Source organism: Chinchilla lanigera, unplaced genomic scaffold (assembly GCF_000276665.1).
Source record: "Chinchilla lanigera isolate Chin_1 unplaced genomic scaffold, ChiLan1.0 scaffold00065, whole genome shotgun sequence".
In the NCBI taxonomy this organism is placed as follows: Eukaryota; Metazoa; Chordata; class Mammalia; order Rodentia; family Chinchillidae; genus Chinchilla; species Chinchilla lanigera.
Window position 1 is genome coordinate 5,184,938 of NW_004955466.1, and position 18,252 is coordinate 5,203,189.

Sequence of the window (18,252 nt, forward strand, 5' to 3'; positions counted from 1 at the left end):
CGCCCAGAGCACCTGGAGCCGGACCGCGTGCTCGTGCCTCCTCTTCATGTCGTTGATGTACCAGGCCACACAGGTCATGGTGTCAATGGCCTCTTCCACCACCTCAAAGCCATCCTCTTCTTTATCGAAATGTTTGGCGATTTCCTGCTCAGGAGGCCAAGGTTTAGGCAACTCCGTGAGGCCCTGGCCCTCCCTCCCTGGACCCCGCAGCATCCCCCGGAGGCGGCCTGGGCTACCTGGAGCAGCAGGTGGTACTTGAGGATGCGCTGGACGGGCTTCAGCAGGTAGGAGCCCAAGGGCAGCGAATGCTGCAGCAGCTCCTGGCGCTCCCGGAAGAACTTGGCCTGTTGCTTGTCCCGCATACATTCGGTCAGCGCGGCCACCGAGCTGGAGCGGGAAGGGGCGTGCGTCGCTGATGGGGGCAGCCCGTGGAGGAGGAAGGGGCGCCGGGCTCCCCGAAGGGCTCAGCCTCCCTCCTCTCAAGGACTCCAGTACTCACTTGGGGTAGTTGTTGCAGTACTGGGTGTAGATATCAAACTCTTGGCTCTAAGGGGAGACCAAAAAGAGTGACCTCGAGGAGTTTCTCACGTGACTGTAAACCTGGGAGGACCAACAGGCCTCGGTCCCCCACCCCAAGGCTGACAGAGCTATCTTTGCAGCCTTTCCCTCAGGACAGTGGTGGGGAACCTGCGGCACGTGTGCAGCAGCGGGCTGTTCGTACCACGTAACGCTCTAAAAGGTTTGCCGCCACTCATCTAGGGCGTCCCGCCTACCCAGCCATCCCCGAACCTACCCCAGGAGTGCCTTCCGTTCAAGGCACTGTGCCCATCCCTTCCCAGAGGGATCCCCAGAACTCATGTTCTCGATTTGGCCCTTCCTGTCCCTCTGCACTTCCAGCAAGACAGGGCAAGAGGCAAGGACCACGGCCTGCTTATGCTTACCCTTTCCACAAAGCAGCTGGCCACGGCCACCGGGTCACTGTTGCAGCTGTCCAGGTCTCTGAGGAGCTGGCTGGATGGAGAGACAGGCCATCAGACGTGGCCTCTGCAGCCTCCAGACGGAGATGTGCCAGGGCACCCCCTCCTCAGCCCTGCTGTCATGCCAGGAGCAGGGCTTCCACCCTCTGAGTGAGCCCTGCCCCGGGCAGCAACCACAGAAAGGATCTAGTGCACCACAAGGACAGGAGCCAGGGAGCGCTGCATGCTCAGCAAGCAAGCGGGAAAGACGGGGACACTGGTACCCACCTCGGGAGGGGACAGCTCCTCTGTGGGCAGCGTCAAACACAGACGCAGAGATTAAAGGCGGAAGAAGAGAAGGGACTAAGAGGGGCTCCAGTTGGGGAGAGCGGAGGATGGGGGAGAGGCAGGCTGAGCTCCAGCACCCCGATCTGAGAAGAGGGCACTGTGGGAAACACACTCCCTCCCGCCTGTGCGCCTCTCCACCCCACTCCCCTATCCAGGCCTTGCCTGCAGCTGCGTCCCAAACTCCCCCAGCATCCCAGGCCCGTCCACCTCAAGAGACCTGGGGGAGGCGTCCCCTCCTGTCCCCCCGACACCGCTCCCCAGCCAACGCAGTCCGTCCCGCAGCAGCAGACCCGGACAGCTCCTCACCTGGCCCGGCTCAGCCGCTCCCGCCTACCCCGCCTGGCCTATGTATCCCACTAACAGGCAGTCTCCTCGAGGGAGCCCCACGTTTCCTGGGGTCAGTGAGAAGGAGAAGAAACTACGAGATGTGCAGATGGGGGACAGAAAGGAAAAGGACGAAGGAAGAACATCCGTGTGTGTGGGTCCAGCAGGCCCCTGAGAGGGCGCTGCCTTAGGCTGGACCCAGCAAGCACCTGTCCTCAAACTATCTCATCTCCCCTGGAAGTACATCAGCCATTTTCCCAGCTGGCATCTTCCCCCCAGCACGGAGCTAAGTATGCCTCTTTCAAAGATGGAGCACCAGATCTCCCCAGTCCTCAGAGATCCAGACCAGACCCACGTGCCAAAAGCTCAGAGTCCAAGGACACGCGGGGCTCCTCCCTGGGCCGGCCCTGAGCGGCCCTGGGCAGCAGAACACAGTGAGGGTGAGGCCTGGGCCCTCCTATACCTGTTCAGCGCATAGATGCTCTCTATGTTCCCGAAGAGAGCGCTGACTTGCTCCGCCTTCAGCAGCCCGGGCGTTTCGATGATCTTCAAGAGGTAATCCTGCGTGGACAGAGGCACTCAGCGCCCGGTTGGCCCCGTCTCCACCCTGGCCCCTCACTTCACCTAGCCACAGGTCAGCGCTGTCCTGCATTTCACAGCTGTGATGCAACTCCACAGGCAGCACCCACTCTGCCGGGCTGGGAAGTGTCCACCCCAAAACTCATCTCCACTTGGCACCTCAGCAGGCGACCCTGCTTGGGAACGGGGGCCTCGAAGGTGTCATTGCTAAGACTGCCAGGATGATTTCACATAGTACTCAGAGTGAGCTCGAAATCCAATGACTGGTGTCCGCGTAAGAGGAGAGGACGCGGAGCCCAAGATAAAGGGACGAGATGCGGGCGGTGTAGCCACAGGCCAAGGAACACACAGAACTGCCAGCACCCCCAGAATCTAGAGGACCGGCACAGAATGCATTCTCCCGGGGGCTCCGGGCCACGCCCTGACCTGGGACTCCCGAGAGAAAACTGATTTCTGCTGTTCCAGGCGACGTGACTAGGGCGTTTGCCTTTGTACAGTAACAAGCCCTACCCCAGCCCTGGGGGTCAGCTGTGTCCTTGCTTCACAGATGAGAGACCCGCAGCTCTGGAGGTTATGTGCCCCCTGAGACCCACAGCCAGGAAGAGGCAGAGCAGGGACCCGGATGTCTGTCCGGGTTCAATCCCTGCAGAGCACCGCTATCCGGTTGGGGCCCCTCCGCCCCCGTCAACGGTGCTTACTTCCTGGGCACCAGCAGGAGGTGTTGCCACCCAAGCTGCCAGTGTGACTCGGTGTGCTGAGGACGCGGGAGAAGTCACAGCCTGCGGGGACAGGAGCCCACGCCCCCCCACTGCTCCCTGGGAGGCAGAGGTGCCGGGGAGAACGTCCTCCTGCGCCTCGCCCCGACACCCACCTCCACGATGCTGCGCAGGTCCTGCACGTACATGCGCTCCGTCTCCACGATCTCCCGCACCACTCGGCCCAGGTAGCTGAGCTTGTGCTGCGTGCCCCCCGCAGCCCGGCTGCTGAGTGGGGAGAGGGGTCCCTTCGCATGCAGCCAGCCGCTGGAATTGTTGTTGCTGTTGGGGCCGTGCCCGTTCTGGGCTGCAGCCTCGGGGCCAGTGGGCTCCTCCATGACGCTGCGGCTGTCACGGGAGGAGCCGGATGAGGAGGTGGTGGACGTCAGGCTTGCTGGCCGCTCCTGGCTGCCATCTTGGTGCAGGGTGGCAGAGACAGGCATCCTGGCATTGTTGCCTGGGGAGGGCACCTCGGGGAGATTCTGGAGTAAAACAGACAGATGGAGGGTCACCCTCTGAGTCCCCACAGAATCAGAACATGGAAAGGAGGCTGCAGAGAGGAAGACAGCAGAGTGGGAAGGCACTGTCAGTGCAATGGTGTGACAATGTGAATGCACTTTACATTTTTCACCTGCACTCTTAAGTGTTTCAAGATGGTGCTGGGTATAGTGGCACACACTTATAATCCCAGCATTCAGGAGGCTGAGGCAGGAGGATCGCTGTAAGTTCGAGGTCAGCCTGGGCTATACAGCAAGTCCCAGTCTCAACAAAAAAGTTTTAAGATGGGAAGTTTTTATTTGTTTGTTTGTTTGTTTTTTGAGACAGGGTCTCACTATGCAGTTCAGGCTGGCCTTGAGCTCACTTTGTAGCCCAGGCTGGTCGAACTCGAAACAATCCTCCTGCCTCAGCCTCCCGAGCGCTGGGATTACAGACGTGCGCCACCATGCCCCGCTGGCAAGTTTTAAGTTACATTTACTTTATCACAATTAAAAGTAAACTGGTTTTTGTTTTTGTTTTGTTTTTTCCTGGTACCTTGCGCTTGCCAGGCAGGTGCTGTGCTGTTGAGCTAAATCCCCAGCCCCTTAAAAGTAAACTGAATGTGAGGAGGAGGAGGAGGATCATTCCTTCAGACTCTACAAGCGCTGACAAGGGTGCCCCGGGGACATCCCTTCTGATCCAAGCACCTCACCTCCATCCTTCTGGGTGGAGAAAGGGTGGCCCACCTGTAAGATGAGGATGGATAGGGCTCACCCCAAGGCTGTGCCCTCAAAGACAAAGTGACCTGATGCCCATAGGCTTCTGAGCGCAGTACACAGCACACAAAATTTTCTATAAACCGAGTACAAGCGATGATGCTGACAGGCATCAGAAGGCTCATCCCAAGCGCGCACCCATCCAAGGGTCGCCGTACAGGGGTGGGTCGGTGACCTTCTCCCCAGGACTGCAGCATCTCAGGGCACCGCTGACCTCACCGCGCATCTGAACCCCTCTGGATGCTGATGTGGGGAAGAGGGAGGAGACAGCGGCACGACTGAGCCAACCTCGCCCCACTCCACCCTGGCCCCTGGTACAGGCAGGCCGCTGCAGCAGCCAGGCCAGGAAATTCCCCACAGCTGAGCCAGCGCACAGTCTCTGACAGCCCTGTGGGCACAGCGGGTCAGAGCAGCCCCGGAGACAGGAAACTGCACCCAGGTGAGGCCGGCACAGCCCCAGGCAGCCTTTACTCCCAGAGCAGATGGCACAGGCCACCCTGGCAACGAGGGGCACAGCACAGCGGCCAGCGCCTACACCGGCCATGGCCTGCAAGAAAGACCGGACACCTTGTGGCCCCCTCGCACGACTGGAGTGCACCGGCCCCACCTTCTAGAAAGCTCACTCCAGTGCTACTTCCGCAGGGGGAAACGTCCCCGGGAGCCCACTCACTTCTGCTGACCCAGCCCGCGAGTGAGAAGCAGCCACAGCACAGACCCGGCCCCAGGCCTGAGCTCCGCTCCAGCACCCTCACGTCACCCCTACTCTCTCCCCTCTGCCCCCGCTTGGGAGCTTTGAAGATTTGTTCTCTCCGCCCTGCGGGACCTGCAGGTCTCCCATTGGAAACGCCCCCCACCCGGGGCCCCGCCACTTGCTCCCACAGCCCCCTGGGTTCCCTCTTCGGGTCGCACGGACCGTGCGCCACTGTGCCCCTCCTGAGCCACGGCAGTTACTTCAAGGCTTTCAGAAGTCGTGAGGGCTGATTTGCCAAATAACACGGAGATCAAATGGATGCTTCGACTAAGCTAAAATCAGGCAATCAGGCGCGTCCAAACCTGCTCACCATCCACCACCAACCCAGCCAGGACCTCCGAGGGTGCTGTGTCACTATGTCTCCATGGAAAGCAAGGTGGAGAGGATTACCACACCAAGAGCGCCTCCCTCCCCGACCGGCCTCCTCCTCCAGCAGAGCTTTTGCACTTTATCAGCTGCCTCTCCACAGGCCAGGCCAGGGGCAACATCCATTCCAGCGCAGGGGGGTGGGGGACAAAGGCCCACGCACACCTCCGCTCCCACCTGGACCCCTGGCCCAGCCCACCCGGGCCCACACATCCTTGAAAGCAGCTAAGCCCCCGTCTCCCCTCCTCATCAGTCCCAGCGGGGACAACAGGGTACGGACTTGTGGCCTAAGACCTTTCCCAGATTAGCCCTGAGGTCAGTCTGCTCCCGTGGGGAGGCTAAACGGAAAGGGCCCAAGTCCCACATGGATTTTGCAGCCAATCAGGTCACGGCCCGGAAGCCGAGGATCAGTCAGCTCCACCCCACGCGCGTGCACCGGGGAGATCTGTCTCCAAAGGGCACCTCCCGGGGCTCATTCGGCAGAGATCCCATGACATGAGGGTGGCAACATAAAATGAACTTCAAGCCCTGAAATGTAAGCACCTTTTCCACTCGGAAAAGTTTTCTCTGGTAGAACACAGCTGCCTGCCTGCAAGCCCAGCTTTCCTTCTGAAAGTAGAGTCCACGCCGCCATCCTCCCAGGGCCTCGACCGATGCCCAAGGAGCAGCCCAGGTGCCTCGTTCTCGTCGCTGTGCACAGGTCTCCACCTCCCCACAACGCCTCCGTGCAGTGGCCGTGTCTGGACCTCACTGCCTAGATGCAAAACCGAAGCCATGAATAGCAACTGGTAGAATCTGGACTAGAAAAAGCCTCCAGAATCCTCATGTCCCAGCCACTGCCTCTTTAGTAATAATGGATTTCACGCCAGCCGGGGCCACCAGCAAAGGATTAGTCACAGCCCTGGATGCCATGGCTTTGCTAGAGCATGAACTGTGGGGGACACGGGAAGGCTCAAAAGACTGGGGCGGTAACACGGCACCCCAAAGACTGAGGCGGCTATTTCCGCACCTGCTGCTCTACGGGGCCAGGCCGCTCCCTCGCCCGCACTGGAGCAACAAGGTAAAATACAGATTTTATTTAAATACAGGCTGAAGGATCACAGACAGTAGGGACACAGAAAGCAGAAGGGTTGAGCTGGGCATGGTGGCACACGCCTATAATCCCAGCACTCTGGAGGCTGAGGGAGGAGGGTTGCTTTGAGGCCAGCCTGGGCTGCACAGTGAGAGCCCTCTCAAAAAAAGAAAAGAAAAGAAAAGAAAAAGGTCCTCATGGCAGAATGGAGAAAAGAAGGGAAGGAAAAAAAAAAAAAAAGCAAAGTCCCCAGACTGCACTGTGAATTTCTCCAATGGTGAAAGAAGCCCCTGGTGACCCAGGGACCCACCCTCGATCACCAGGGCCTCTCTTCCGGCAGGAGGACTCCGGGCCAAAAAGGGAGGGCTGAAGGGAAAACAGAGCAGCAAGCACAGCAAAGCAGGCCCAAGTGCAGACCATCAGAGGCTGAAGTGACAAAGACTCGTACTGCTATGCTTGAACGCTGGTGTGTGTGTGTGTGTGTGTGTGTGTGTGTGTGTGTGTGTGTATGTGTCCGTGTCCTACCACAGAGCGACATCCCCAGCCCTAAGCTCCCGCTACGTCTGAGCAGGTTCTGGCTACGCAAGAACCTTGAGAAGCCCACACAGCCTCCACACAAAGGGCTCAGCCCCCCATAGCAAGCAGCGCCTGTGTGCTTCCTGGGCAGGGGCGAGCTTCCTTCCTATGGGGTAAGCATCAGCCCTAGTGTAAGACTCACCTGCAAGCCAGGGGCAGAATTGGTTCCTCACACTCATCTTGGAAGACTGCTGGGGAGGGGGCGGAGGCAGGCAGCAGCCACGCTCAGGCCAGCCCACCCCACCCCACCCATCCGGAGGCCCCAGAGTACCCACTCCACTCTGCTCTGGGCCGGACGGCCGCTTCCCTCTTTCAGCATGAGTCAGTCCATGAGTCCAGCCGTTATCAGTCCATGAATCATCTGTCTGTAGAAAATTCTACATCCCAAGTCCCACGCTGTGAAACCTTCTATTTTTTATTTATTTATTTATTTTTTGGTCTTTCTGAGACAGGGTCTCGCCACACAGTTCAGGCTGGCCTTGAGCGCACTTTGTAGCCCAGGCTGTTCTCAAACTCGCAAAGATCCTCCTGCCTCAGCCTCCCAAGTGCTGGGATAACAGGCATGTGCCACGACATCCGGCCACGAAGCCCTCTTTACCAAGGCTGGAGAAGACCTTTGTTTTTTTGATGGGTCTGAGATGTACAGATGTACACCTACTTTAAGGATTCAGGGTCAAGAGAGGAAGGGAGTTCAGTCTGTCAGCCAGTCTCTGTCTCTGTCTGTTTCTCTCTCTCCTCCCTTAACTTTCCCTAAATTTAAAGGTAATCCACACCCTTCCTCCACCCACACCTGCCAGGCTACCCAGCCCCACCCCAGGCCTGAATCTCCCCAGGCGGCAGCAGGCAGGCTCCGGCAGGCTCCTGGGATTCTGGGCAAGGGGGTGGGGGGACCAGGCCAAGCCCCACATCCTTCCCTTCGCAGCTATGCCTCAGCACCGTGCCCTCAACCTGACCCTGCAGGGAGGACACCCGGGAACATGCAATGGCCTCTTGCCAGGGAGACAAAGGGGACAACTACACCCTCACTCACTGTCCCTTCAGAAAGGATCTTCCCACGGGGGCACCCACCTGGAGTCTTTGGACCTGTTGCTTCCGGTGGTCCTGGGGGATCCCCAGGATTCAGCCACAATGCTGCTGCTCCGCCCCGCCCCGCGCAGACGACAGCAGGAGCGGTGGGGAGGCTGACGTCATGCTCTCACCTACTCCACCTCACCCCACAGGGAAGCTCCACAGCCCACACCCGTTCGGAGGTGGAGGCGGGCAGAAAAGCAGCGCGGGGGCTCCCCCGAAGGTAAGGCTCCAAAGTCCTCGGGAAGAATCCAGCCTGGACCTGCGCACGGGAAGGCCTTGAGAAGCCTCCGCGGCCTCCGTCCACCTGCCCCCCTGCACCTCGGCACAGCTACGCGCCTGTCCTGGACACCCCAAAGATCTCAAACGCCAGGGCCACCGCAGGACCTCTGACCTGCCCTGGAGCAATCCCCAGCTCCACTTCCAGAACCGCCTCTGGAAGGGAGCCAGAGCGAGGCAAGAGAGAGCAGCCACAACTTTTCCAGACAAACAGGGTAGGGAGCAATCCAATCGGGTTGGACAAACTCTGGACAAACTCTGCTGTGCTCTCCCGGGCAGCTCGGCACGCCCCACGCCACGCCCCTCGCCGAACTGTCCCCAGGAAAGCCCAGCTCGGCGGCGCTCTGGGGGAGGGAGGGCCCCCAGAGTTCCGGCCCTTGCCTCTGCCCCAGCTCCTAGCTCCCCGATGCCCCCAGGCCTCCTGCAGACTCAGGGCCCAGCCCCAGCGGGCTCCCTGGGGAGCGACTGCATCCAGGGTGCACAACGTGTCCCGCAGTGGCTGCGCAGGCTGTGGGACGGGTTCCGGGCCACCCGGCCCAGCCGGCTCATTCATTTTCCCTGAGGAATTTGTTTTCCCACCACCTCAGACAGCAGGGCATGTCGGGAAAGGACTGCGGCCACGCCGTGGAGCCTCCCACCTGCATTCCAGGAGGAGGTCAGCGCCTACACGAAGCCCAGAAAACTCCCTTGGCCGCGCCTGGGGAAGGAAGGGAAGCCCCTGGCACCTCTCTTCAGCGGGAGAAGGGTCATCCACGCCCCCAACATTTACTCATGTTGTTTCTTAAACCCGGATTGAGTCCTCAGACCCTCCTCCTCCTCTACAAACTTAGCCAAATCACTTCCAGTCCTTCCCGGCCTATATACAAAGGCTAAACAACGCCCCCTACCCAGGCTACCTACAGCCGAATTCTCAGAACACAACCTACGGCACCTTACGTGGCCAGGGACTGTAAATGCAATTAAATTAAGGGTCTCCCCGACAGGCAGGACTGGGAGGCTGAACACAGGGCCTTCACACTGAGCTATATCCCCGGCCCTTTTTATTTTTACTTTGACACAGGGTCTCATTAAATCGCCCAGGCTGGGCTTGAGTTTGGGCTCATCCTGCCTCAGTTTCCCAGAGCGCTGAAATTACAGGCATGAGCCAGCACACCTGCCTCCAATTAAGGATGGGAAATTACCCTAGATCGTCTAGGTGGGCCCAAAGTAATTAAGAGGGCCCCAGCAGGAGTCAGAGTCAGACAGTTTATGTGATGACAAATGCAGACGGAGATCAGAAGACGCTATGCTGCAGCCTCTGGAGATGAAGGAAGGGGCCACAAGGCAAAGGACAACGAAACAGATCCACCCTGGAGCACCCGGACAACCCTGCGGACCCAGCTTAACTTCTGGCCTCCAGAACTTTAAAGTAATAAATACTTGTCGTGTTAAGCCACTACATTAGTGGAATTTTTTCCAGCAGTAAAAAGCTAGTACACATTCTTCTTTGAACTTGAGTGACCCTGGATATGACCTGAAGCACAGGTCCGTGCTATGCAAGCATTGCTTTTAGACCCGCTAGTGAAATGCCCAGGGGGAAGGCATCACTAGGTGCTCAGTCAGTGCTTGTCAGGAGGATTGCAGGATCGATCGTGCCCGGAACTCCTCTCGCCACTCCCACAATCAGGAGAAAAGTAAACAGTGAGGAGGTCAGGACGAAAGCCAGTTCCTTCTAGACGAAGGAGTATCCACATTAGTCACTGCCAGCGAGTTTCCGGTGTGCCCAGAGGTACCCAGGCTCAGTGACTGCTCATTCACCCCCGCACCCCTGTCCCACCGGGTCCCCGCCAAGGGGCTAGTGCAGGGCACAGGCGCCCTGCCACGCCTCAGACTAAGTGATCAGTCGCAACAGACCGGGAGGAGGGCAAAGCGCCAAGTTTGGATAAGGAACAGCAATGACCAAGTCCCCCTCCAAATATCCCAGGAAAAGCTGCCTACCAGGAAGTTGCAGCAGCAGCAGCTACTGAAGCCCAACAAGGGCAGATGCTATTGATTATATGAGAAACAGACGTTGCTCGCAGATGGGGCAGGCCAGACCAGCTGCCAGCACCACTCATCACCACGCAGGGAAAGGACACAAGGTCCCCAAAAGACAAGGCAGTCAGAGGATGCCGTAAGACACTGTCACACAAGTCACCCCTGGAAATGAGGGGCAGAGCCAAAGTTCCCAGGGGTCCCCCCTCTCGCAACTGTGGGTCAACAAGACTCCTAGGGGCCGGGTGTGCAGCTCAGCAGTTTGGTGCTTACCCAGCAGGCATGAGACCCTGGATTCCAACCCCAGCACCACCCAAAATATAAATAAACAAAGGCTCATAGGCCCCCTGCTCCTTATTAGTGGAAGTCCGCAAATACCCCTCCTACGGGTCCCATCCCTATTCGGTGTGCCGCTTGTGTGAGGACTCTAGGCCGGGAAGAGGGCTGCAAAAAGGAGAAGAGTCACCCTTGCAGAGCTACGGCATCTGCCGCTGCACTGTGCAAAGACACTGGGGAGCCCCACAGCAGCAGAAGGGCTCCGCCAGGCCCCGCCGAGCTCTAGGCAGAGAACAGAGAGCGCAAGCGCACACAGGATCTACAGGCGTGAAATGCACTCAGTTCATCCTCGGGCTTTGGAGTCAGGCTGGTGCGGTTTAAACCCAGGGCCTCTATTTTCCTGTCTGCATGGAGCCAGGGGCAAGTCACCCGACCTCACCAGGCTTCAGGTTCCCCACTGGCAAAATGTACCAGTGGCACCCGCTCTGGATTATCTCCAGAATGATGATAATACAAATAACCAGTGCATCTGACCCAGGGTAACTCCACCAAGAATGACCGTGGTGATGCTGGTGACAGTGGGTAAATCTCGTCTGTTCCATTAGCAGCAGTACAGGAGCTTTTTCTGACTGGTAGCTACTTTTTTTTTTTTTTTTTTTTTTTGAGACAGGGTCTGGCTATGCAATTCACGCTGGCCTTGAGCTCACTTTGTAGCCCAGGCTGGTCTGGAACTCACTATGATCCTCCTGCCTCAGCCTCCCGCATGCTGGGATTTTAGGGCTGCACCACCATGCCCAGCACCCATATTTTAAATTAGTATAAAGGTACAAGTTCCCAGCACTTGGGAGGCTGAGCAGGAGGATCACTGTGAATTTGAGGCCAGCCTGGGCTACATATTGAGACCCTGTCTCAGAAAAAAACCCAGGGCCATGTGTGTGTATATATATATATATATATATATATATAAACTTGGTGAGCCAGCATAACCTCAACCTCCCTCCCTCCTCAACCTGGCGTTTATCATTGCTCTACGGTCCCAACATTGGTTCAGACTATCCTCACATAAAGGGCAAATACAAAACAATTTAGCTGGAAAGAAAACAGCCTGATACCCACACTCCACCACAGGGTGAGTGAGTCAGAGTCCCACCGCTCCAGGAGGCAGGGTACGTTCCTCCACACCCCTCGGGAAACACAGCTGTACCACTAGGAGCTCGGACAGACAAGAGCCCTGAACCACAGGTCTTGAGCACAAACAGAGCTAAGGCATCGTGCGCAGCAAAAGCACAAAGGAGTGACCAGTAGCACCACCCTTGACACTGTCCTCGGCTTGTAGCTCCAGCTTCAGGGTGTACCTCGGGGGCAGCCAGGCGTGACACAGAGCAGCAAGAAACTGCGAAGGGCCCGGGCCTGGTGTTCACACATTTCCCAAGTCCCCGGGGATATCAAGTGGGGGAAAAGGAGACGGGAAAAGGAGCTGGGGACGACAGCCAGCACTCTTCAAAAGCTCCGCTCCTGAGGCCTGGACACGGCGCAGGCAGGCAAGCTCTTCGCGCCTCTGTGGCTACTCTCCCGCTTGCGGGGAACCCTCGTCGTCCTTCCTACCAATTGTGAGCTTCAGTCTCTCAAGGACAAGTATTTATCAAGTAGCTACTCCGCACAAAGACACTTTGGTGGCCTTGTGGCAGAGACAATGATGAATCACACTGCCCCTGCTCCCAAGAGCTCAGATTCACTAGGAGTGACAAGACCAGTCCATCTGCAGCAGAAGGAGGTAGCGACTAGGCTCTCGGGCTGGGGGGGCCTCTGCGACAGAGGCTCCGCACTCCAGCCCCAGCACCTCAGAACCAAACCGAAAAGAACACAAAGGGAGTGTGTCACAGAGGTTTAGGAGTTCATTCAACACTCCTGAGCACGCTCAGGAGCGCTAGGCCCTGGGGATAACTGAAATGAATGACACATTGTCTCTGTCTTTGAGGAACTTGAACTCTAGAAGAAAAGCAACCATATAAACAGATAACCCACAAAACAAGGATGCCGGTACAGAAGCGTGAATAAATAAACCACGCTAACCGAAGCAGCAGCAGCAGTAACAGCACCGCTGCGGCGGCGGCGGCGGCGGGAGATGTGGAAGCATTCCTGGAGGAGGGGGCGTCTCAAATGATGGGTGAGCCGGGTACTGTAATCCCAGCACTCGGGAGGCTGAGGCAGGAGGATTACTTTGACTTGGAGAACAGCCTGGGCTACAAAATGAGCTCAAGGCCAGCCTGAACTACATAGTGAGACCCTGTCTCTGTCTCAAAAAGACCAAGAAAAAAAAAAAAGATGGGTGAGCCTTTGCCAGGTGAGAGGATATCTGAGGGCACCTGATGCCAAGGGAGCAGCACACACGAAAGCCAAATCCTACCTAAAAGCCCCTGGACCTCCCAAGACCCTGTACCTCCGGCAGCTGGGGACCTGGCTGGCAGTTCGGCTACACACAGATGAATCTTCCTGGCTTTGTGCAAAAGGTCAGACAACCATCAAGACAGGTGGAAACAGGAGTCCATGGGACCAGTCACGAGAATGTGTCCCGAACAGGTACAAACGGAGGCATGGGGCTGTGGCGACAGGTCTTTCCCTAGAGCCAAGCAGTGCTGGAGAAGAATGCAGAGGTCTGAGAGTTGCACAGAACATTGGTAGGAGAAACAGCGCCTCAGGGAACACGGGTCAGAGGGAGGAATGAGACCCATTCCAACCCCTGCGGAGGGGAGAAACGTGGCCCAAAATAAAGCCGAGAACGCGAAGGTATGCATACATTAGATGCTTCTCAAAGCAGGAAGGCGCCACCTACTCTATAAAACCCAGATGCCAGGTGTTAGCGGGGGTCCTAGCCCAAGGGGACGCTGCCTCTGGGACTCCCCCTGGGCCGGTGGACAGCTACCCGGTGGGCCGTGTGGCAGCTCCCTCCCAACACAGCTCCCTTCCCGCTTCCGCCAGGAGCCTCCAGATCCGTGAAGAGCTGACAGCTGAGTAGGCCCCTTCCCAACCACCCTGGCCCTCCCCATCCGCGGTCTCCTCTTCACAGGTACCACGGGGAAAAAAACAGAAAAGTTCCCCCAAGCCCTCTCCTTTACCCGGGGCTCTGAGTGGGACCTAACAGGGAACTCAGGGGAGTGGAAACTACCAGTGCGGTTCCCCTCGCGGTCCGCACCTTGTGAGACGGGGGTTTCCCACAGCATCTGCTCCCCCTACTCCCCTCGGCTCCCCAGGGGCCTCCATCAGGGAGGCCCAAGAAACTCATCCAACCAGTTCCCAGTGGAGGAGAGGAGGAGGCGGAGAGGAGCGTCCTCCCTGAGCTGCATTTAGACAGGTGCAGCAGCTGCCACCGAACCCCAGGTTCTGGGGTGGACGTGGCATGAGCATCACAGCAGGGGCACCAGAGTCTGCTCCGGGAAAAGTGAGGCCCGGTCAGGGTAACAACCTGCCCTCTGGACCTCCCTGCACCTGCTGCCCAGAGCTACAGAGACGGTGGGTGCTGGTCGTGTCTGGCTTGGCATCAGTGAGGGTAGGCGACCTGCTCTACCAGCTGCCGCTAGATTTGATCCAAAACAACCACCCCCTGTGGATTCTGGGAAGAGGAAACTTCAGGAAGAAATGGGAGATTAACTCTGCTCTCCCCAGGGAGCGTGTGAACGCCTGTGCGCTGGCTCTCCCCAGGCTCATCTTCCCCTAAGCACTCCAATTTGAAGATTTAGGAGGCGAAGACCCTCCAAAGTCCCGGAGAAAGCATGAGCAGTCACCCAGCTGCAGTCCCCTTCCCTCCGGAAGGAACAGCTATCACCCGGCTGGGTGGACACGGCCCAACGCAGGAGAGTGCGCTGCTGTCCTGCACCTGCACCAGTAATGCCCCTGGCTTTCTGAGCGCTCGGGGAAAGCTGCCTTTGGCTGGCTAGGGTTCCTGGGGGTTGTCAGGCAAGGCTTGGAGGCCTGGGGCTACAGCGTGCCAGGGACACCCCACCTGCGCCCGCTGGCCTGGCCCAGGAGTTACCTACCGCTTTCCTCAAAAGGGCTCCCATCTAAGCACCCGGAGGGCAGTGGCGAGGGGCGCGGGCACTGCACCCTCCCGGGACAGCCAACCGGCAGCCCAGCAGTTAACAGGCCGGGCGAGCAGTGAGCTGCCACCAACAGCCTCAGGAATTAAAGCGCCCGCGCGCGCCTCCAGCGAGAGCTCTTCTATAAGCGTGCTATTCAGAACCAGTTCCGCGTGTGGGTCATACTTTCTGCATTTCTCTCATTCCTGATTGCTGCTGGGGGCCCAGCAGGGAAACGCAGCTTCTCACCATGCTGAGCTGGTGAGGAAGGACCCAGGCCACCATCCCAGGAGCTTCTCGCAGCTAAGCACTTGCAGATATCTCCAGCCACGAAGCACATGGGACACAGCCACGATGTGCATAAAGTCAAATACTGAGGACTCCAAACAAAGCCAGATCAGTCACCAGCACAACAATACCGCGTTTATGAAGCACCTCCCCCACCCAAGCCCTCAGAGTCCGAGGACATTAACCCTTAGGTCCTCCCAACAGCAAGGGCGGAGGGGAGGGGCAGGTGGCCACTGGGTACCATTCCCTGATTTACAGATCGGGAAAACTGAGGCACAACTGGCCCCGTCAGACTGCAGTCATCTCAGCCAACATTTATTAGGGTGTACCAGGCACTGTGCTGACACCGTCTCTGTGTAAACTCGTAACACCCCCTCACTGGGGCCAGGCAGCCTGCGAAGGGGGGAAGTCAGGGTTTGCTGGAACCCAGGGTCCTTATGGGCTTCACCCTGGCGATCCCTGGGGCCCAAGAGATGGAACCAAAGGGCGAAAAGGTGCCATCCCCAGCCCTGCTCATGGGAACGCCCTGAAGCACTTTCTGCCCTTTTACAAGTTCACGCTTTGCTCAGAACAAGTCCCTACAGCGCAGGGCAGCCTCAGAAGAAAGCCAGAATGGAGCCACCTGGGAATCCGTGGCTCACCCGCAGATGCCTCCTGCGAGGCCAGAGCAAGGACTGCCGCCCTCCACCCGTGCGCTGTTGCCCGGGCGGGGGGCCTCTGCACAGGGGCTCAGCGACTGCCAGGGATGCCACACCGTTTTCTCTGAGTGCTGTCACTTTAACTCACACCCTCAGAGAGCTAAGGCCTAGGGCTTCTCACACTCAAATCCCTGCTACAATTCTGGCAGCTGTGTAAACATATACCAGAAGCAGACCGAAGCACACCGGGTGGGGGTGGAGGGCATTTTGTGGGTGCTTCCGGCGAGAGAAAAAGGCACCCCAGTGGAGGTACAGATACAAGTTGGAGAGTAGAAGGACAGACTGTTCACCTTTGCTACCCGCTCACACACAGCCCAAACAGAACTGCAGAACCTTGGCTGAGACGACTTCCTCTCTCAAAGGTCTACTCAAACTCACTCTTTGTTTGTTTTACTGTGGTATTGAGGATTGAACCCAGGGCCTCTGTTTTGAGCTACATCCCCAGTATTTTTTCAAAAAACTGAGACAAGGGCTGGGTATGGTGGCCCACACCTATAATTCCGGAACTCAGGAGGCTGAGGCAGGAGGATCTTTTGCAAATTTGAGGCCAGCTTGGGCTACAAAATGAGGTCAAAGCCAGCCTGAACTGCATAGGGAGACCCTGTCTCAAAAAGAGCAAAAAAAAGGTCTGGGCATGGTAGCCTATAATCCCAGCACTTGGAAGGCTGAGGAAGGAGGATCCCCTCTAGTCTGAGTAGTTTGAGACCAGCCTGGGCTACATAGTGAGACCTTGTTTCAAAAATAAACAAATAAAGGGGGCTAGGGATTTAGTTCAGTGGCACAGCGCTTGCCTGGCAAGCGCAAGGTCGTGAGTTCGATTCCTGGTACTGGAAAACAAACAAACAAACAAAAAAAGAAATAGCTGGGTATGGTGGTGCATGCCTATAATCTCAGCACTGTAGGAGGCTGAAGCAGAGGATGGTGGGCAATTTAGCAAGACCCTGTCTCAAAGATAACAAAAAAAAACTTTTAAAGGGCTGAGAATGTAGTCCAGTGAGAAGGCTCTGAGTTCAAACCCTAGTACCACACACTCACACAAAACAGTATTGGGGGGACCATTTAAAGAAAGAACTCAATGAAAATGAAATATGCATTATCATAATTTAAAACCCAATCGTTAAGTTAAATAGAAAATTAGCCGGGCGTGGAGGCGCATGCCTGTAATCCCAGCACTTGGGAGGCTGAGGCAGGAGGATCGTTGTGAGTTCGAGACCAGCCTGGGCTACAACGTGAGTTCAAGTCCAGCCTGAACTGCACAGCGAGACCCTGTCTCAAAAAGACTAAAAAAAAAAAAAAAGAAAAAGAAAGAAAGAAAATTAAACACAACTGAAGAGAGTATTAGTAAAATGAAAGATAAACCAAGGAAATCACCCTGAATTCAGTTCAGATATGTAAAATAGAAAATATAAATATTTTATAGCCAGGCGTGGTGATGCATGCCTATAGTCCCAGCACGTGGGAAGCTAAGGCAGGAATATTGCTGTGAGTTCGGGGCCAGCATGAACTACAAAGCAGACTCTACCCTGCCCATCTTGAAGAGAAAAATCTACAACAGACCACCAGTTTGCTCAAACAGAAAGCCCCTCACTCAGCTCAAGGGACTAAAGTAAATCTGCTTATCAGGATGGTTTCCAGTTCTGGTTCTCAGGTCTACAGGAGACCTCATAAATCTACAAAAGGCTACGCTGTAAATCAGCAACATGCCAATGTCATCCTGCACTTCCCTCCGCCAGAGGCACCAGACCCACCAATCACCCTGAAAAACTTAAATTTTCCACCTTCCTCAGTAAAACTCCCCCCTCCCATGTCTAAAGTACTCTATAAAGCTTTTTCGCCTTTTGCCACGCTGCACCCAGTCTGAAATAAAGATATCACTGTTTGCTTCAATCTTCTCTGTCCTGGTAGTCTCAGTTGCTACTCGGGATCTAGGCTGATATAAATAATTAAAATATTATGAGACTTAGAGGTCCACAGAGTTCCATAAAAAGAAAAAGGAAAGAATGGAGTAGCAGATTTCTTTTTTTTTTGGTACCAGGAGTCGAACTCAGGACCTTGCGCTTACCGGGCAGGCACGTGTGCTGCTGAGCTACATCCCTGGCCTGAAGCAGATTTCAAAGAGATAGTGTATATGAATTTTCTAGAACTGAGAATAGACATTATCCTCAGATTGAAGACATATTCCAAGTTAAATTTAAAAGTCCACGTTTAGATACACTGTAATATAAATGCACAACATACATATATATAATCTTCAAGTATTATAAGAAAATACCATGAACACCTACAGCCAATGACTAACACTTGTTCAGGAACAGAAAATCCGATGAGACAGATAACAGATTTAATTAGTTTTTCTTTGTTTGTTTTTGGTTTTTTTGAGCCAGCGTTGTCTCACTGTGTAGCCCAGGCTGGCCTTGAACTCTTGGTAATCCTCCTGCCTCAGCCTCCTGAGTGCTGTGATTACAGGTATGCACCACCACATCTGACCTGAAATAGTAACTTTAAAATTTCCAGATGGGCATGGTGACACACACCTACAGTCCTAGCACTTGGGAGGCTGAAGCAAAGGAACACTGG

The 18,252-nt window shown here is 56.2% G+C and overlaps 1 protein-coding gene across 7 annotated transcripts in view; it reads right to left on the reverse strand.

The window, feature by feature from the left end:
- Positions 1–18,252, reverse strand: part of Plekhg3 (pleckstrin homology domain containing, family G (with RhoGef domain) member 3) — a 39,916-nt gene that overhangs the window by 12,335 nt on the left and 9,329 nt on the right. For 3 of the 7 annotated variants that reach the window (XM_013521963.1, XM_013521960.1, XM_013521964.1), the window contains 6 exons: positions 3,079–3,444; positions 2,092–2,189; positions 942–1,011; positions 500–546; positions 237–387; positions 13–144 (listed from right to left, as the gene is read on the reverse strand). In XM_013521963.1, the coding sequence (XP_013377417.1) occupies positions 13–144; positions 237–387; positions 500–546; positions 942–1,011; positions 2,092–2,189; positions 3,079–3,405 (825 nt within the window). In that variant the 5' untranslated portion in view covers positions 3,406–3,444. Of the gene's footprint in view, positions 1–12; positions 145–236; positions 388–499; positions 547–941; positions 1,012–2,091; positions 2,190–3,078; positions 3,445–5,875; positions 6,087–7,122; positions 7,413–8,048; positions 9,349–13,056; positions 14,193–18,252 lie in introns of those variants that run through there. The other 4 variants (XM_013521957.1, XM_013521959.1, XM_013521958.1 and 1 more) reach the window with 4 other exon arrangements.